General features: G+C 41.0%; 2 protein-coding genes across 3 annotated transcripts; both read left to right on the forward strand.

The window, feature by feature from the left end:
- The first annotated feature begins 4,108 nt into the window (after positions 1–4,108).
- Positions 4,109–5,574, forward strand: LOC105221917 (protein D3). Its single transcript, XM_011199060.4, has 2 exons — positions 4,109–4,486; positions 4,548–5,574. Exons 1-2 carry the CDS (start codon positions 4,349–4,351, stop codon positions 5,025–5,027), a joined length of 618 nt encoding a protein of 205 aa, XP_011197362.1. The 5' UTR covers positions 4,109–4,348; the 3' UTR covers positions 5,028–5,574.
- Positions 5,575–10,478: 4,904 nt separating this feature from the next.
- On the forward strand, positions 10,479–12,244 carry LOC105221916 (protein D2). 2 transcript variants are annotated; one of them, XM_011199059.3, is made up of 3 exons: positions 10,480–11,094; positions 11,195–11,299; positions 11,351–12,243. In XM_011199059.3, the coding sequence occupies exons 2-3, from the start codon at positions 11,201–11,203 to the stop codon at positions 11,828–11,830; spliced, it is 579 nt and encodes a 192-aa protein (XP_011197361.1). In that variant the 5' UTR covers positions 10,480–11,094; positions 11,195–11,200; the 3' UTR covers positions 11,831–12,243. The 2 variants fall into 2 exon arrangements, with proteins under 2 accessions (XP_049303112.1, XP_011197361.1); XM_049447155.1 differs by having other exon boundaries at positions 10,479–11,299; positions 11,351–12,244.
- The last annotated feature ends 5,511 nt before the right edge of the window (positions 12,245–17,755 follow it).

Here is a 17,755-nt window from a genome sequence, read left to right on the forward strand (position 1 = left end):
CGGAGCGTGGCGCATCTTCGACCACCTCTACACCATAACGAAAACGTTGAAACCATCGTTGTGCGGTGGAAATGGAAACTGTATCGGGTCCATAAACTGCACAAATTTTATTGGCGGCTTGAGATGCATTTTTGCCTTTATCGTAGTAGTACTGTAAAATATGCCGTATTTTCTCTTTATTTTGCTCCACGTTTGCGACGCTATAACTCACGAACGACTTAAAAGAAACGACAATCAATCAAAAACGTGTTAGTTGTTGTTAATAAAAATTGTTATTATGAAAGTAAAACGATTAACAATTGGTTTTGAAAAAGATACTTCGATGATTCGTCACATGCGTACACCTACGCGTTCTCTCGTCAAGTCGCCATCTATCACTGGTTTTTTCTGGTTCGGAGTCTGTTGTTCGAAACTTCTTCCTCAAACCCCTCATATATAATAAGTATGATATTATAAAAGCTATAATATTGACAATTAGAATAATATAAGGTTGAACCCTACGCCACGTGAAATATTGAATCGTGACCGGTACCAGAACCCTAACTGCACCTGAGAATAAATGTTTATATCGCCATTAACCGAAACCTTTAAAGTGTATTACTAAGCACTAAATTAAGATATAAAGCTCTAATTTGGCACAGGCAATCACAGTAGCAAGGGGCACCTGTGGGCAAAGAATTTAGAAAAAGTGGAAACTTCTGCCGACAGTGTGAAAAGGGATGAAATCGGAAGATAACTCCGCTCACTTTCCATATAACGGTATTGTCCAAAACTACTTAAAGCTCAATAAATCAATAACTAAATATGCCAGAGGCATTAAATTTTACCTCTGAAATGGTATAAGAAGGCTTTATGAAAGCCGGTGTGATAATGGACGATGGGCGTTGCACCGCCCTCTTTTTGGTGAAATCCCATATCTCGGGACCTGAAAAACCGATTTCGACTAAATTTAGTATGTCGAATACTTCTCATATTCCTATGTTACAGTGTGAAAATGAACTAAATCATAACCACGCCTATTTCACATATAACACAATTTTAAACTTCATTTGATTCTTTCACTTTCCAGTACACAAATCAGGAAGCAATTGACATAACGCGCTAAGGCTTTGTAGGAATAATAACTTTAGTATGTGCCATCTTATGAGCAAAAATTATTCAATTCTAACATAAGCTGTTCAAGCCCAGTATCTATAGTTGGCTTTTGACCGAAAATATTGAATAATATATGAGATATACAATGGAAATTCCGACAGCATTTTTTCCTAACAATAGTTATTCTGTGTATTAATTATGTTTTTAATCGGGTAAATAAAACCCTGAGCCCCCATATACCTAATATAAAGATTTTCGATCTTCCAGGTGACTTTGTGCTGAATATATCGGCTAATATTTGAGTTATGTCAATAAATATTACAGGTCATGTTTTACAAATAATAGTACACCTTTGTGCCTAAAATAGATACAATTGGGCGAAAACTTAATATAGCCTCTTTATAACTATTACCAGGATTTCGAACACCCGGCTGACTTTGCTCCTCTTTAATGAAACGTAGGGAACATTTTTTTAATATGTATGTGGCATGAAAGTAGTTAATAGATAAAATCGATACTACCCCACCGCCAATATACCATACTACGTATAAAGATTTTCTAACAAATCTTTTTATGCTCTGATTGATGTTTTACATCTTAAGAGGTATTTCCCTGGCGTTGATTCTTGCAAGTTGCAAGAGTATAGAATGTTCGGTTGCACCCGAACTTAGCGCTTTCTTATTTGTTAAGAGTTAATACTAAATATATTTAGGGTATTCCACCAACTCGTAAATGTATAAACTTATAAGTTCAAAAATTTACGCTTTAGTTTCTTGGAACGCTCCTTTTTTTCATACGTATAAAAGCCGCGTAAATAGGCTTTTCTGTCAGTGTTGCATTTGAAAAACCAAATCCAGGGTTAATTTAGAAGAGAAATTTCTGTATAAGTGGGTGCGTTTATTTAAAAAATAACTTAAAAAAAATTAAAATCTTACAAAATGCCACGAAAAAGTGAAAAAAGAAAACTGTGTGAAAATATTGATAACAATGCACTCAACGCTTTGTCGATGTTACAAGTATTTGGATTAAGTGATGGTTTGCTTAATTACTTTCTGAGAGAATGCACGCATTTAAATGATTTCGTTTATATTTACAGAACGAAATCAAGAAGAAGTGGAAGATGAAATCTTTGAAGACTGGGCATATTCAAAACTTACTGTCCTCAGCTTTCGCTATTCGATTCCGACCTCGAAAGACTCTGTGCTAAAATCCAAAAAATTCTTTTATGATATTTTGCCAAATTTAGACGAAAACCGTTTTCGACAATTTGTTAGAATGAATCGGGCAAATTTTGAAATTGTACTAAAACTGATAGAAGATGATGTTCTCTTTAACGGAGCAAGTTCCGGCAAACAATTTCCCGTTGCTATGCAACTCTCCATTGTTTTATATCGTCTCGGTTGTAATGGAGAAGGTGCATCAGTTACAAAAATTTTGCAACAAGCACAAATGTTTGACCGTTCTTTTTTTCTTTGCAAGTAGTGTTGCCTGCACTAAAAACTTTACTTTTTTGAAGCACTAAATGTAAATTATTTTTGTGTAATGGCAACACTAAAACAAAATATCAGTTTATGAAGTAAATACGCGTCGAATTTGCCTCATAGTTTTATACGAAACGCGTAAACTTTTTTTCATACAAATTTTGACAGCTCATTTATAAGGCACAGAATTTTACGAGTTTAAGAATTTTATGAGGCATTTATGAGTTTGATGGAATACCCTTATTGTAGTCCTAATTTTGTGAAGCTTTAATGAATGCACGTAGATACTTCCACAGTTCCAAATTAAATACATACATACATACCAGAGACCTGCATTGAGTATGATCGATCCGGTTTGATCAGCCTCGCTCAAAACGGTCACAACTCAGCACAGCGGTTCGCAACAAAATTGTTCGATCGAGTTTCGTGCTCAAAACGAAGGAGTTCGATCAATTGATTTGATTGCTCTGCTTACTGATTGAAACTGATTGTTTGGTTCCGGTATGATGATTGGAAATGATTGTACAGAAAAACACGATCAAGTCCAATGATGCACGAAAACTCATACATCGATCAAGTGTGCGTTTGAATTGATTGTGATTGAACCAATCAGATCGAGAATTGCCCTGCAAATATGTATGTGCATAGTTTGTATGTACATATTTGTGTGTTTTAACGGAAACAAGTTGCGATGCATAAAATCCAAAACATTACTGCATATATTTCTTCATTTTTAACGCTTAAAACTAAAATTCAATTAATGCTTAAAATTAATAAACAAAGGTAATGCTTAAAATATTAGGGAACACAAATTTCAAATTTTTATCACTTCTTCATTGAGATCAACAAAAACTTAAAATTAAAAGAAGGTAATAAACTTGGTTTCTTAATCGCTAAAACTTTTAAAAAATGAATTTAAAAACAATAAATTATCAACTGAACATGGTCCGAGCCTATTTCTTTTTTCAGTTATAAAATTTCCAGCTAAAGAAAAAGAACGCTCAGCGGCTGCGCTGCTGGCATAAACCACCCGGTATGACCAAACGGTATGATTGTGATCGAGCTGAGTGCAATCAGCATTCTCGAACATTCTTTGCTGCTCACACAAGGCGTTCGATCGAGAAAAATCATTACGAAACAAGCAACAGTGATTGAAACTGATTGTTCGCTTTGAGCACGCTCGCTTACGATCATGCATTTTTGTTGAAGCAAAGTTTTCCGTCACAAAAAATCTGAGTCAATGATCGGGTATGATTGAAAAAATTGTGATCGTTGCAGCTCTTTGATACATACGTACTCGTAGATTGCATGTTGAAGCGGTTAGAGGTGGTATTAGATGTTATTGTTTTATTGTGTATGTTTTGAAGAGTCAAGCGACAAACAGCTGTTTAGTTCACCAGTGTATAATTATTATCAAAGTCACACAAACACATATTACGTTAATTACATACTCGTATCAGTTAACAGTTGCTTTTAAGAAAAGTATCCCACAGACATGAGATAAAAGTTGTAATAAAGTTAATTATCATTATAGACGGACAAAGTATATACTATATGTGTGCATGCATAACCTAATAAGTTTAGCGGTATTACCTATATAAACAGCTGCTTATTCGTAGATAACGCTGAGAGCGAGCAAAAGCTCAACTAAATAAAGCGCAGCTTTGACCTAACAATAGCAGCAGTTAAGATCAGAGATCTTCACAGCTTATTCACAACTAGAAGCTCAACGGTTGCGGACGATAACGACAATATACCAAAACAACGGTAAAATGTTGAACTTAAAGCATTTATTGTTTGTGAGTCTATTTTATATGGCACACGCTGCGGATTCCGATATAACAAAATTTATGAAGCACCTGGAAGTAATACCTGACGTAATCGCGGAAGGACCAAAAGACTTTTTAAAAGTAAGGCTATTAGTAAGCTATATTAATTCGATGAAGTTGAATGCGACTATTTTTTTGGTAGGTGAGCTACGACAGCGGTGTTGTGGCCGATAAGGGCGTAGAGTTGACTCCGACACAAGTAAAGCACCAACCGAAAGTGGAATGGAATCCTGAATCGACTAATACCTTCTACACACTGATTATGACCGATCCGGATGCACCTAGTCGTGCTAAACCTGAGATGCGCGAATGGCATCATTGGTTGGTGGTCAATATTCCCGGCAATAGTTTGGACAAGGGTGAAGTACTGTCGGCATATATCGGTTCTGGCGCACCGAAGGACACAGGATTGCATCGTTACGTATTCTTGCTGTACAAACAACCAAAGAAACTGGAATTCACTGAAACTCATCTCACGAATACAAGTGCTAAGGGTCGTGAGAATTTTTCAACAAAGAATTTCGCTGAGAAATATGGACTAGGCGTACCAGTTGCTGGAAATTTCTTCCAAGCTCAATATGATGATTATGTACCGGAACTCTATAAGCAATTAGGATTTTAAAGTTGCAATTGAAATGGCCTATGTCGAACGATTAAAGAAAATACTTGTTTAGAAATAGTTTTTTTTTTTTGTTTCTTCTATCGGTTCGAGCCGTTAAGCCAGTTTCATACACAAACATACAAATCTTATTTTATGCACATACTCACACACTTTTATAAACAAATATGCACGTATGCGTCTAGGTTTGTATTTAGCTGCATATTCACATTGATTAACAGTTTCCAAAGTAGTGCATAAATTATAATTTGAATATTTATGAAAGTAAGAAGTGATGAAAGTGAAAATATGGATTGGCTGGTTGGAAACAAAGTGCCTGCTTAATAGACAAGGTCAGCGGTGGTCTGCTTAGTAGACGACTATTAATGAGCAAACCCAAGAGTTATTTAAGCGGCTATTAATTGCGAAACTGGTTCATAACGTAATAGATCTTATACATAAGCCTATATATGACATATGCATGTACATATATTTTTAGTATTCACATATTATATTTAATTCACTATCTCCAGAAAAAATAAAAACAATTTAAAAAATGCTCTTAACCTAATAGGGAGTTATGTATATAAAGTATACAGGTAAATCTAGATGAGTTTTATTTGGTGTAATTATACGCTATAATTCATCACTTATATAGTTAAAATTGTTAAATTTCTTTTGACCTTACGACCTTCACTAAATGTTTTGTATACAAAGAAAAAAACGACAGACAAAATTTTTGTGCCGTAATCAAACTGCTGCCAACACCCACTAATTGTCTTATGGAGATCAAAAATCAAAATTGGAGCATTGGGAGTCGTGGAAGATGTCCCGTCTCAATAGCAAACTTTTCCAAATTTCTGAAGATGGCATCTTAAAAATAGGAGCTCTGTAATAACTTCTACAATGTTACCAAGTTCTTTTTCCTTTAGAAGAAGATCCATCAAGACTACCCGAAATTACCTGCCCACTTGCCACCTTATGCCATCGATTTCGGCCTGAAAAACTAAATTGTAGTCGCCCAATTTCTCAATATGGATTACTACAGAAAAGCCCACTACTCTTCCTATTTCACGCTTTAATCCGTCGGTGAATATGTAACGAACTATATACATATATTTGTATAGAACTATGTATAACACCTATGTATGTAGACAAAATAGACCATCTGGCAAGGTCTGTTCTGCAGAGGCCTTACTTTCAATGTGTTCTCTCCATCTTAGTTTTCTATTCATAATAATCTCAAGATACTTGACAGATCTTGAGAGTGCAACAGTTCTATCTCTTAATGAAGAGGGTTGAATTGAGAAATGTTTGTCCTCCTGGTTTAACCACATTGACAGTTGGGCCTTGCCCAGTTGGTGGAGGTATCAATGGCATCCCTATGAACCGGGATAAGGAATTAAGATTCCGCTCAACAAAAAAGGGAAGACATACTGAAGCCCAAATGGTTTGGTGGGATTTGTCGTATAATACGACCGTCGCAGATCCTTTCTATACTTTTTAACAAGTAAGAAGAAGGAGAAAAGAAATAATATTTTTTTGCAAACTATGCAGGTCTTTGGCTTCCCCTGCCGTCGGCATAAATTATCTTTAGAAACTGGGCTTACAAAGGTTAGGGCTGTTAGGGAATCTGTTCTGCTGAGAAAGAAATCGCCACTTCTCTCCATCTGTGCAGTTGACGATGGGGTGCTCGGGTTTTCTCTGGGCAGTTCCATTCGTCTCCTCGCCCGCGCTATTCCATAGTGTACAAAGTCAGGGCCAACACTCCGACGAAGGTATTGTCGCGACCTGGCGGTGACAAATCTTGAACTTGACGGTGACAAGCGAGCCATACCAATAACTATGCTGGATTTCATGAGCTGTTTGGGCAGCATCTTTAAAATTGTCTTCGTGGACGTTACAGTTGGAGGATGGAGTCATGTGTAGAAGTTCACGCAAGTGAGGAAAGTTCTCTGATCGCCATTCACTTGGGAGTGGCCTGCAACGATTCTTTTACATATGACTCAAGCAGCTCACGACTTCCGGTCTTTGACCAAGTATCCTCTGGGTAGCCTAAGAACATCCGTTTGAAGGCGAGCTAAAGTGAGAAGGCGAAACATCCCCTGCATAGGGTTGTGCGCTGGGTTTGGGACCCGCCACGTAAAAAACACCCCCAATGAAAAGGAAAAAACAGCCTCGGATGAGAGACCCCCCTTTTGATGACGACCATGGCAAACGAAATAAGGACTATGATTTGAGAGCATGCACCTGGAATGTCCGGTCTCTTAAAGGTGCCGCTGCCCAGCTGGTAGATGTCCTCGTAAAGATAAAGGCTGACATCACCGCCGTCCAAGAAATGCGATGGACGGGACAAGGACAGAGACGAGTAGGTCCTTGTGACATTTACTACAGTGGCCATATAAAGGAGCGCAAGTTTGGTGTTGGATTCGTGGTGGGAGAGAGACTCCGTCGCCGAGTACTATCATTCACTCCGGAGAATGAACGTCTAGCCACAATCCGCATCAAAGCGAGGTTCTTCAACATATCGCTGATTTGCGCCCACGCCCCGACGGAAGAGAAAGACGATGTGACCAAAGATGCTTTTTATGAATGCTTGGAGCGCACTTATGAGAGATGCCCCCGCCGCGATGTTAAAATCGTGCTTGGCGACTTCAAGGCCAGGGTGGGCAAAGAAGGTATCTTTGGCACTACGGTCGGTAAATTCAGCCTCCACGAGGAAACATCCTCAAATGGGTTGAGGCTGATCGACTTCGCCGGGGCCCGAAATATGGTTATATGTAGTACTAGATTCCAGCATAAGAAGATACATCAAGCTACCTGGCTGTCTCCGGATCGAAAAACCACCAACCAGATCGATCATGTTGTGATAGACGGAAGACACGTCTCCAGTGTTTTAGATGTGCGTGCGCTCCGAGGTCCTAACATCGACTCGGACCACTATATTGTTGCAGCCAAAATTCGCACCCGCCTCTGTGCAGCAAAAAACGCATGCCAACAAACACAAGGAAGGTTCGACGTCGAGAAGCTGCAATCACAACAGACAGCCGAACGATTTTCTACTCGGCTTGCACTCCTGCTCTCTGAGAGCACTCGTCAACAACTCGGTATAAGGGAACTGTGGGACGGCATTTCAAACGCCTTACGTACAGCTGCAACCGAAACCATTGGTTTTCGGAAAGTACAAAAGAACAGCTGGTACGACGAGGAGTGCCGTGTCGCAGCGGAGAGAAAACAGGCTGCCTACCTCGCAACGTTACGATCGACCACAACACGTGCGGGATGGGATAAATACCGAGAGTTGAAGAGGGAAGCGAGACGCATTTGCAGACAGAAGAAGAAAAAAGTCCGAAATGCGTGAGTACTGTAGAACCCCCAAAGGTGATCTAGCCACCGATGCCCAGAGCATACTTAGATTATGGAGGGAACACTTCTCCAGCCTGCTGAGTGAACACATAACACCAGGAGAAGGCGAACCCGATTCCCCAATCGATGACGATGGAGCAGACGTTCCATTACCCGGCCATGAAGAAGTTCGAATAAGTAGCAGTTGCCCGCCTGAAGAACAACAAAGCGGCAGGGGCCGACGGATTGCCAGCCGAGCTATTCAAACACGGCGGCGAAGAACTGATAAGGAGCATGCATCAGCTTCTTTGCAAAATATGGTCGGATGAAAGCATGCCCAACGATTGGAATTTAAGTGTGCTATGCCCAATCCATAAAAAAGGAGACCCCACAATCTGCGCCAACTACCGTGGGATAAGCCTTCTCAACATCGCGTACAAGGTTCTATCGAGCGTATTGTGTGAAAGATTAAAGCCCACCGTCAACAAACTGATTGGACCTTATCAGTGTGGCTTCAGACCTGGTAAATCAACAACCGACCAGATATTCACCATGCGCCAAATCTTGGAAAAGACCCGTGAAAGGAGAATGGACACTCACCACCTATTCGTCGATTTGAAAGCTGCTTTCGACAGCATGAAAAGGAGCTGCCTTTATGCCGCGATATCTGAATTTGGTATCCCCGCAAAACTAATACGACTGTGTAAACTGACGTTGAGCAACACGAAAAGCTCCGTCAGGATCGGGAAGAACCTCTCCGAGCCGTTCGATACCAAACGAGGTTTCAGACAAGGCGACTCCCTATCGTGCGACTTTTTCAATCTGCTGCTGGAGAAAATTATTAGAGCTGCAGAACTGAATCGAGCAGGTACAATCTTTTATAAGAGTGTACAGCTGCTGTCGTATGCCGATGATATTGATATCATCGGTCTCAACACCCGCGCCGTTAGTTCTGCTTTCTCCAGACTGAACAAGGAAGCAACGCAAATGGGTCTGGCAGTGAACGAGGGCAAGACGAAATATCTCCTGTCATCAAACAAACAGTCGTCGCACTCGCGACTTGGCTCTCACGTCACTGTTGACAGTCATAACTTTGAAGTTATAGATAATTTCGTCTATCTTGGAACCAGCGTAAACACCACCAACAATGTCAGCCTGGAACTCCAACCCAGGATTACTCTTGCCAACAGGTGCTACTTCGGACTGAGTAGGCAATTGAAAAGTAAAGTCCTCTCTCGACGAACAAAAACCAAACTCTACAAGTCGCTCATAATTCCCGTCCTGCTATATGGTGCAGAGGCTTGGACGATGACAACAACCGATGATTCGACGTTGCGAGTTTTCGAGAGAAAAGTTCTGCGAAAGATTTATGGTCCTTTGCGCGTTGGCCACGGCGAACATCGCATTCGATGGAACGATGAGCTGTACGAGATATACGACGACATTGACATAGTTCAGCGAATTAAAAGACAGCGGCTACGCTGGCTAGGTCATGTTGTCCGGATGGATGAAAACACTCCAGCTCTGAAAGTATTCGACGCAGTACCCGCCACGGGAAGCAGAGGAAGAGGAAGACCTCCACTCCCTTGGAAGGACCAAGTGGAGAAAGACCTGGCCTCGCTTGGAATATCCAATTGGCGCCACGTAGCGAAGAGAAGAAACGACTGGCGCGCTGTTGTTGACTCGGCTATAATCGCGTAAGCGGTGTCTACGCCAGTAAAGAAGAAGAGGACGTTACAGTCAGTCTCCACCATAGAGGGTATGAAGAGGGGCAATTTCCGAAGCGAGCCATGTCGGTTTTAAACACGGACCTAATAAAGGACGATAAGAAGATTAGATTCGTTAGACCATCGCTGATCGCAAGCAGGGTCTGTTGCACTGCAGACATGCTCCCTAGGGATCTACCAGTGTCGATTAAAGAGTAGTTGACGGGCGGGTCACCTCTGCGTAAGACTTCTTATTCCCCTTTGCTTCGTCACTCGTGATGTTCTTCTTACCGGCTCCGGCAACTATTTGTCTATTATAGTCACGCTCAGTCGGTCCCTTGCAAGAGACGAGAGGCTTCACTTTCTTTGAACATTTAGCAAGGTCGTGTTTCTAAGTTGTTTATCTGGAAGTTTCTTATTTTTTGGGAGGGACCATTAGTAAGCAGTATCTGGAACTCACGAACACTCTGCAAACTGCTCAGACTTGGCGACCAGTAATGACTCAAGCAAATTTTTTATATCCTGCTCTGATGTGAAAAGTTTTCCTGCATATTCATTCATGGTCTGGACTATAAGACGGTTGAGGCAAAACTTTCCAACCGCTTTCTTATCATAGGCTATCTTCCATTTCTCGAATGGCTGACCCTAAAGTTTTGTCCACCCAGATTTCGTTGTAAGCGATTTCTGTTTGTGGGAGTAGTATAAAAGTAAAGTGTACGCCATAAAATCTTTGATCAACATTCGAGCCGGAATCATCACTTTACTACCGGAGATACTTGAAAAAGTAATGGAAAAAACATAAAAAATATGAACGAAATAAATCTTGATGTCATATAACAATCTGAACTCATCCATCTACTACCCAACATGATGAATGACGTAATCTTTATTATATGAGCCTTGGGTGCACCCTATATATACACATAGACATCAGATTCAATCATTGAACTGTAGAAAAAATAAAATAAAACCGAAAACTTTTACATCAAGCTATCAATTATAAATAATATTTTGATCTCGCCGAAGGCTTTATATCTAATGTAAGTTTGGATTGGTAACTAAAGATTTTATAGATCATATTCTTGCTTCGAAATCACATGTCTACCGGCCCCTGAAAATTTGTATTAAAACAAATTTCAGAACGCAATGGCTGCAGCTTCAACATCTGATAGTACGGACGACGTTTTCAAGCAACACAAAGTTGTGCCTGACGTCATACCAGTGGCGCCGAAACAATATCTAAAGGTTGAAAAATCAATTGCATATGGCTTTACAAATAACTAACGATTTTTTTAGGTCAGTTACAAAAATGTATTGGCTGAAAATGGAAAGGAGCTAACACCGACACAGGTGGCAGTACAGCCCTCGATCGAATGGAATGCCGAAAACGATGCTTTTTATACGATAATTATGACAGATCCGGATGCACCAAGCCGCAGCAATCCGAAATTTCGTGAATTTAATCACTGGTTGGTTACCAATATTCACGGAACGGACATTAGTAGTGGTGATGTCTTAACCGCGTATGTAGGGTCTGGCCCACCACAGGGGACTGGTCTCCATCGATATGTTTTCTTAGTATACAAACAACCAGCCGAAATACGCTTCCAGGAAACTCGCGTACCAAAAAATAGTAGTCAAAATAGACCGAACTTTAGTGCAACGAAATTTGCGAAGAAATATAAATTGGGTGATCCCATTGCAGGAAATTTCTTTCAGGCGCAGTGGGACGAGTATGTTCCTACTGTGCATAGGCAATTATCTGGAAAGAAATAAACTTAAGTGTAGTTTAAATGCCTCTTTAAAAAATAAAAAATTACAAGTGCATAAATAACTTAACATAAGTATGTACATATATGGTTTTAAAACCCACTTCCATAGTTGCTTTCACGTACTTTTTAGTGATCATTGTGCTGGAGGATAATATTAAGGGCTAAAATTTTCAGGGAATTTTCAACATAAGAATAATATGTCATTACAAATATTAATACTCCTCGAATTTCAATACCAGAACTCACAGATTGACCGATAAGTTTTGTAAAAAAAATCAGCCAAATGCCCTGGGGTCCAGATATTTGGCGCCTGGGTTCTAAAAAAGTTATAGATATGTATGTAAGTATACGTATATTCGACTTTTTTATATAAATACCTACCACCACTTGTCCAATTTTCACCCGAACTGGGATTTATATCGCTTCCCTAATATATTGTTTCTAAAATTTAATGCTTATGGCGCAATTATTTAGTGAGTTATCGCACTTTTAGTAATTTTCAACATAACCGTTATATGGAAAGTGGCCGTGGTTATTATCTGATTTTACCCATTCTCACAGCGTGAGAAGAAGTTCTAAAAATGCTACTTCTCAGCAAGTTTTGGTGATTAAACTGAACCACTGTAGGAAGATATGTATATTAAACCAATTAGGGGCGGGGACATGCCCACTTTGAAAAAAATTTTAGTCAACAGATGTTGCATGCCACTGCAATCCGCTGTATGTATCTTAATTTAGTGCTTAGTTTTGGAACTTTGTAGGGTTTCGTTTGCAATACCAAAACTCCCTTGGGTGCCAAGGAACATATGTGTCAAGTTTTATCAAGATATCTGGAATTTTACTCAAGTTATCGCTTGGACGAACTGACAGTCACCCGGATTTCAACTCATCTTGTCAAGCTAATCACCTTTATGTATGTGGGATTGCTACAACAATAAGCAACACTGAATGTGAACGTTGACTTTAGGGATTACATGGGTTTACGGGTTTCAAAAATTCGAATTTTTTTATTATCTTATTAAATTCCACAACACCTCTAGAATATTGTCCTAAATTTAAGTTGATCTGAGTAATAGTTTCAGAGATACAGCCTTGACAACTTGTACGCTCGAGGCTAGCTAAACTAAGTGCGCGGTCTTTAAACGCGCTTTTCTCGAAACTGTGTTATTGAAGTCGGTTGGTAAGAATTTCTCGAGAATTACTGAAATTTTACGCAGGTTTTTGATATACAATTCTCAAAGACTTGGACGAAAGATTTTTTCTATGACAACTATTTGAAAAAAAATTTCGCGAAATTTTCACTGAAATTTTCATTCTTTTGTAAAAATGTGTGCCAAAAATCCAATTTTCATTTTTTTTCCTCCGATCCTGTAAGAAGTTATTCTACCATCTTTTTCCGAGGGGTCACCAGAAATGCCATCGCAATGGCCGAGTTTAAAATATTTTTTACACAAATTTCAGAATTTCTTTGCTAATAATGCATATTTATAACAATAAATAATTCTAATAAAATATTTCGTTTTTATATGAGAAAAAAATTATTAAAAAAAAAGCTGTTTTTAACCCGAGGAAACCAATTTAACCCCTTTACTAATGATTTGATCGTACGAGACGAGGACATAAACAGTGACACTAAACGTTAGAGATTCAACTTATTTTCGGAGATGCAGCCGATTTTGTGACGTGGCGTCCGTGTTCACTAGAATTGTCTCCTAAACTTTAAACGCGTTTTTCTCGAAACTACTTTTTCTGAGGTGGTTGACATGATATCTCAAGTTCTACTGAACCGATTCCTTTGAAATTTGGTATATATCTTCTTTATACAATGCTCTATCGTGTCTGCCTTGGAAATTCGAAAAATTCGAAAAGGTCGAAAAAATCGGGTAAAAAAAAACATGTTTTTTTTAAGTTGACGCCATTTTTTTTTTTTTTGAAAATGGTCAATCCGATAACGACATCCTTACTAATGAAGAATTTTCTTGTTTTTTGTGTTTTAGATCTCTACAAGGGTTGAAATCACGTCAACCAGGACGCACCGTTTTTTTTGAAGCCCTCACTCCACCCGCCCGTATCTCGACAAATTTTGGTTTTTTTCTTGCAATTTTTTTTCATATTATTAAAATGTCTATAAAAAACGTATAAAAAATTGATAGTAAAAATGTTTTTCATTTTTTTTATCTTAGTTTAAAAAATGCCTAAAATTCATGCGTCTAGAGCGGAATACCCCCTTAAATTAAATAAATTCTTTAAAATTAATTGAAACTGAAACCCCACACATATATAACTCCATATCTATCTCCCCCCCCCTGCATAGGGTTGTGCGCTGGGTTTGGGACCCGCCACGTAAAAAAACACCTCAGTGAATAGTTGTAACCAGCCTCGAATGAGAGACCCCCCTTTTGATGACGACCATGGCAAACGAAATAAGGACTACGAATTGAGGGCATGCACCTGGAATGTCCGGTCCCTTAACTGGGAAGGTGCCACTGCCCAGCTGGTTGATGTCCTCGTGAAAACAAAGGCTGACATCACCACCGTCCAAGAAATGCGATGGACGGGACAAGGACAGAGACGAGTAGGTCCTTGTGACATTTACTACAGTGGCTATATAAAGGAGCTCAGGTTTGGTGTGGGATTCGTGGTGGGAGAGAGACTCCGTCGCCGAGTACTATCATTCACTGCGGTGAATGGACGTCTAGCCACAATCCGCATCAAAGCGAGGTTCTTCAACATATCGCTGATTTGCGCCCACGCCCCGACGGAAGAGAAGGACGATGTGACCAAAGATGCCTTTTATGAATGCTTGGAGCGCACTTATGTGAGATGCCCCCGTTACATGTAAAAATCGTGCTTGGCGACTTCAACGCCAGGGTGGGCAAAGAAGGTATATATGGCACTACTGTCGGTAAATTCAGCCTCCACGAGGAAACATCCCCAAATGGGTTGAGGCTGATCGACTTCGCCGGAGCCCGAAATATGGTTATCTGTAGTACTAGATTCCAGCATAAGAAGATCCACCAAGCTACCTAGCTGTCTCCGGATCGAAAAACTACCAACCAGATCGATCATGTTGTGATAGACGGAAGACACGACTCCAGTGTTTTAGACGTGCGTGCGCTCCGAGGTCCTATCATCGACTCGGACCACTATCTTGTTGCAGCTAAGATTCGCACCCGCCTCTGTGCAGCAAAAAACGCACGCCAACAAACACAAGGAAGGTTCGACGTCGAGAAGCTGCAATCACAACAGACAGCCGAACGCTTCTCTACTCGGCTTGCACTCCTGCTCTCTGAGAGCACTCGTCAACAACTCGGTATAAGGGAACTGTGGGATGGCATTTCAAACTCCTTACGTACAGCTGCAACCGAAACCATTGGTTTTCGGAAAGTGCAAAAGAACAGCTGGTACGACGACGAGTGCCGTGTCGCAGCGGAGAGAAAACAGGCTGCCTACCTCGCAACGTTACGATCGACCACAACACGTGCGGGATGGGATAGATACCGAGAGTTGAAGAGGGAAGCAAGACGCATTTGCAGACAGAAGAAGAAAGAGGCCGAAATGCGTGAGTACGAACAGCTTGATAAGCTGGCCGACAGGGGTAATGCTCGAAAATTCTATGAAAAGATGCGGCGGCTTACACAAGGTTTCAAAACCGGAGCATACTCCTGTAGAACCCCCCAAGGTGATCTAGCCACCGATGCCCAGAGCATACTTAAATTATGGAGGGAACACTTCTCCAGCCTGCTGAATGGCAGTGAACGCACCAGGAGAAGGCGAACCCAATACCCCAATCGATGACGATGGAGCAGACGTTCCATTGCCCGATCATGAAGAAGTTTGAATAGCAATTGCCCGCCTGAAAAACAACAAAGCGGCAGGGGCCGATGGATTGCCGGCCGAGCTATTCAAACACGGCGGCGAAGAACAGATAAGGAGCAAGCATAAGCTTCTTTGCAAAATATGGTCGGATGACAGCATGCCCAGCGATTGGAATTTAAGTGTGCTATGACCAATCCATAAAAAAGGAGACCCCACAATCTGCGCCAACTACCGTGGGATAAGCCTCCTCAACATCGCATATAAGGTTCTGTCGAGCGTATTGTGTGAAAGATTAAAGCCCACCGTCAACAAACTGATTGGACCTTATCAGTGTGGCTTCAGACCTGGTAAATCAACAACCGACCAGATATTCACCATGCGCCAAATCTTGGAAAAGACCCGTGAAAGGAGAATCGACACTCACCACTTATTCGTCGATTTCAAAGCTGCTTTCGACAGCACGAAAAGGAGCTGCCTTTATGCCGCGATGTCTGAATTTGGTATCCCCGCAAAACTAATACGACTGTGTAAACTGACGTTGAGCAACACGAAAAGCTCCGTCAGGATCGGGAAGGACCTCTCCGAGCCGTTCGATACCAAACGAGGTTTCAGACAAGGCGATTCCCTATCGTGCGACTTTTTCAACCTGCTTCTGGAGAAAATAGTTCGAGCTGCAGAACTCCACAGAGAAGGTACCATCTTCTATAAGAGTGTACAACTGCTGGCGTACGCCGATGATATTGATATCATCGGCCTCAACACCCGCGCCGTTAGTTCTGCTTTCTCCAGACTGGACAAGGAAGCAAAAGAAATGGGTCTGGCAGTGAACGAGGGCAAGACGAAATATCTCCTGTCATCAAACAAACAGTCGTCGCACTCGCGACTTGGCACTCACGTCACTGTTGACAGTCATAACTTTGAAGTTGTAGATAATTTCGTCTATCTTGGAACCAGCGTAAACACCACCAACAATGTCAGCCTAGAAATCCAACGCAGGATAACTCTTGCCAACAGGTGCTACTTCGGACTAAGTAGGCAATTGAGAAGCAAAGTCCTCTCTCGACAAACAAAAACCAAACTCTATAAGTCACTCATAATTCCCGTCCTGCTATATGGTGCAGAGGCCTGGACGATGTCAACAACAGATGAGTCGACGTTGCGAGTTTTCGAGAGAAAAGTTCTGCGAAAGATTTATGGTCTTTTGCGCGTTGGCCACGGCGAATATCGCATTCGATGGAACGATGAGCTGTACGAGATATACAACGACATTGACATAGTTCAGCGAATTAAAAGACAGCGGCTACGCTGGCTAGGTCATGTTGTCCGGATGGACGAAAACACTCCAGCTCTGAAAGTATTCGACGCAGTACCCGCCGCGGGAAGCAGATGAAGAGGAAGACCTCCACTCCGTTGGAAGGACCAAGTGGAGAAGGACCTGGCTTCGCTTGGAATATCCAATTGGCGCCACGTTGCGAAAAGAAACGACTGGCGTGCGGTTGTTAACTCGGCTATAATCGCATAAGCGGTGTCCACGCCAATTAAGAAGAAGATATCTATCTCGATTAGTTTTAAGTGATAAAAGCAACTGTTGAGTGATGTATGCACATACATACATACATATGTATATCACTTTGTGCAAAATGTTGCGATTACAAATTACTTGTTATGGGAATTTAAATCACTGATTATTGCCCGATTTTGACGACGAAAAATGAACATGTGCTTAATCTAAAACTTAGATCGCCAAAAAAAACCTAGATCCGGCTGTTGTGGAAATCAAGTGGTGGAGTCAAACCACCACCCATTGCAGACAACGAACTCGAGTTTCCACGAGAATCTGGAGTGACTCTTGCACAGCTTTGTCCTGGATACTATTGCTACTTATCCAGATCGACCATGACATACCAAATATATGTATGTCCGCATGACTCTAACCACCTCCTTGCGTGCCCAGCTAACCTTACACATCTAACAGCCCTCTCCCTATGGTCCAACGAAACGGCACATATCCGTCGATGACAACTTATCTGACCTTACCACCTTTTTCGTTTCTTTTCTGCTAGGAGGACTAGCGGAATCGGCCGGCCGATATCACATACATATGTTTATT

The sequence above is a fragment of the Bactrocera dorsalis genome, chromosome 2, assembly GCF_023373825.1.
Source record: "Bactrocera dorsalis isolate Fly_Bdor chromosome 2, ASM2337382v1, whole genome shotgun sequence".
NCBI lineage: Eukaryota > Metazoa > Arthropoda > Insecta > Diptera > Tephritidae > Bactrocera > Bactrocera dorsalis.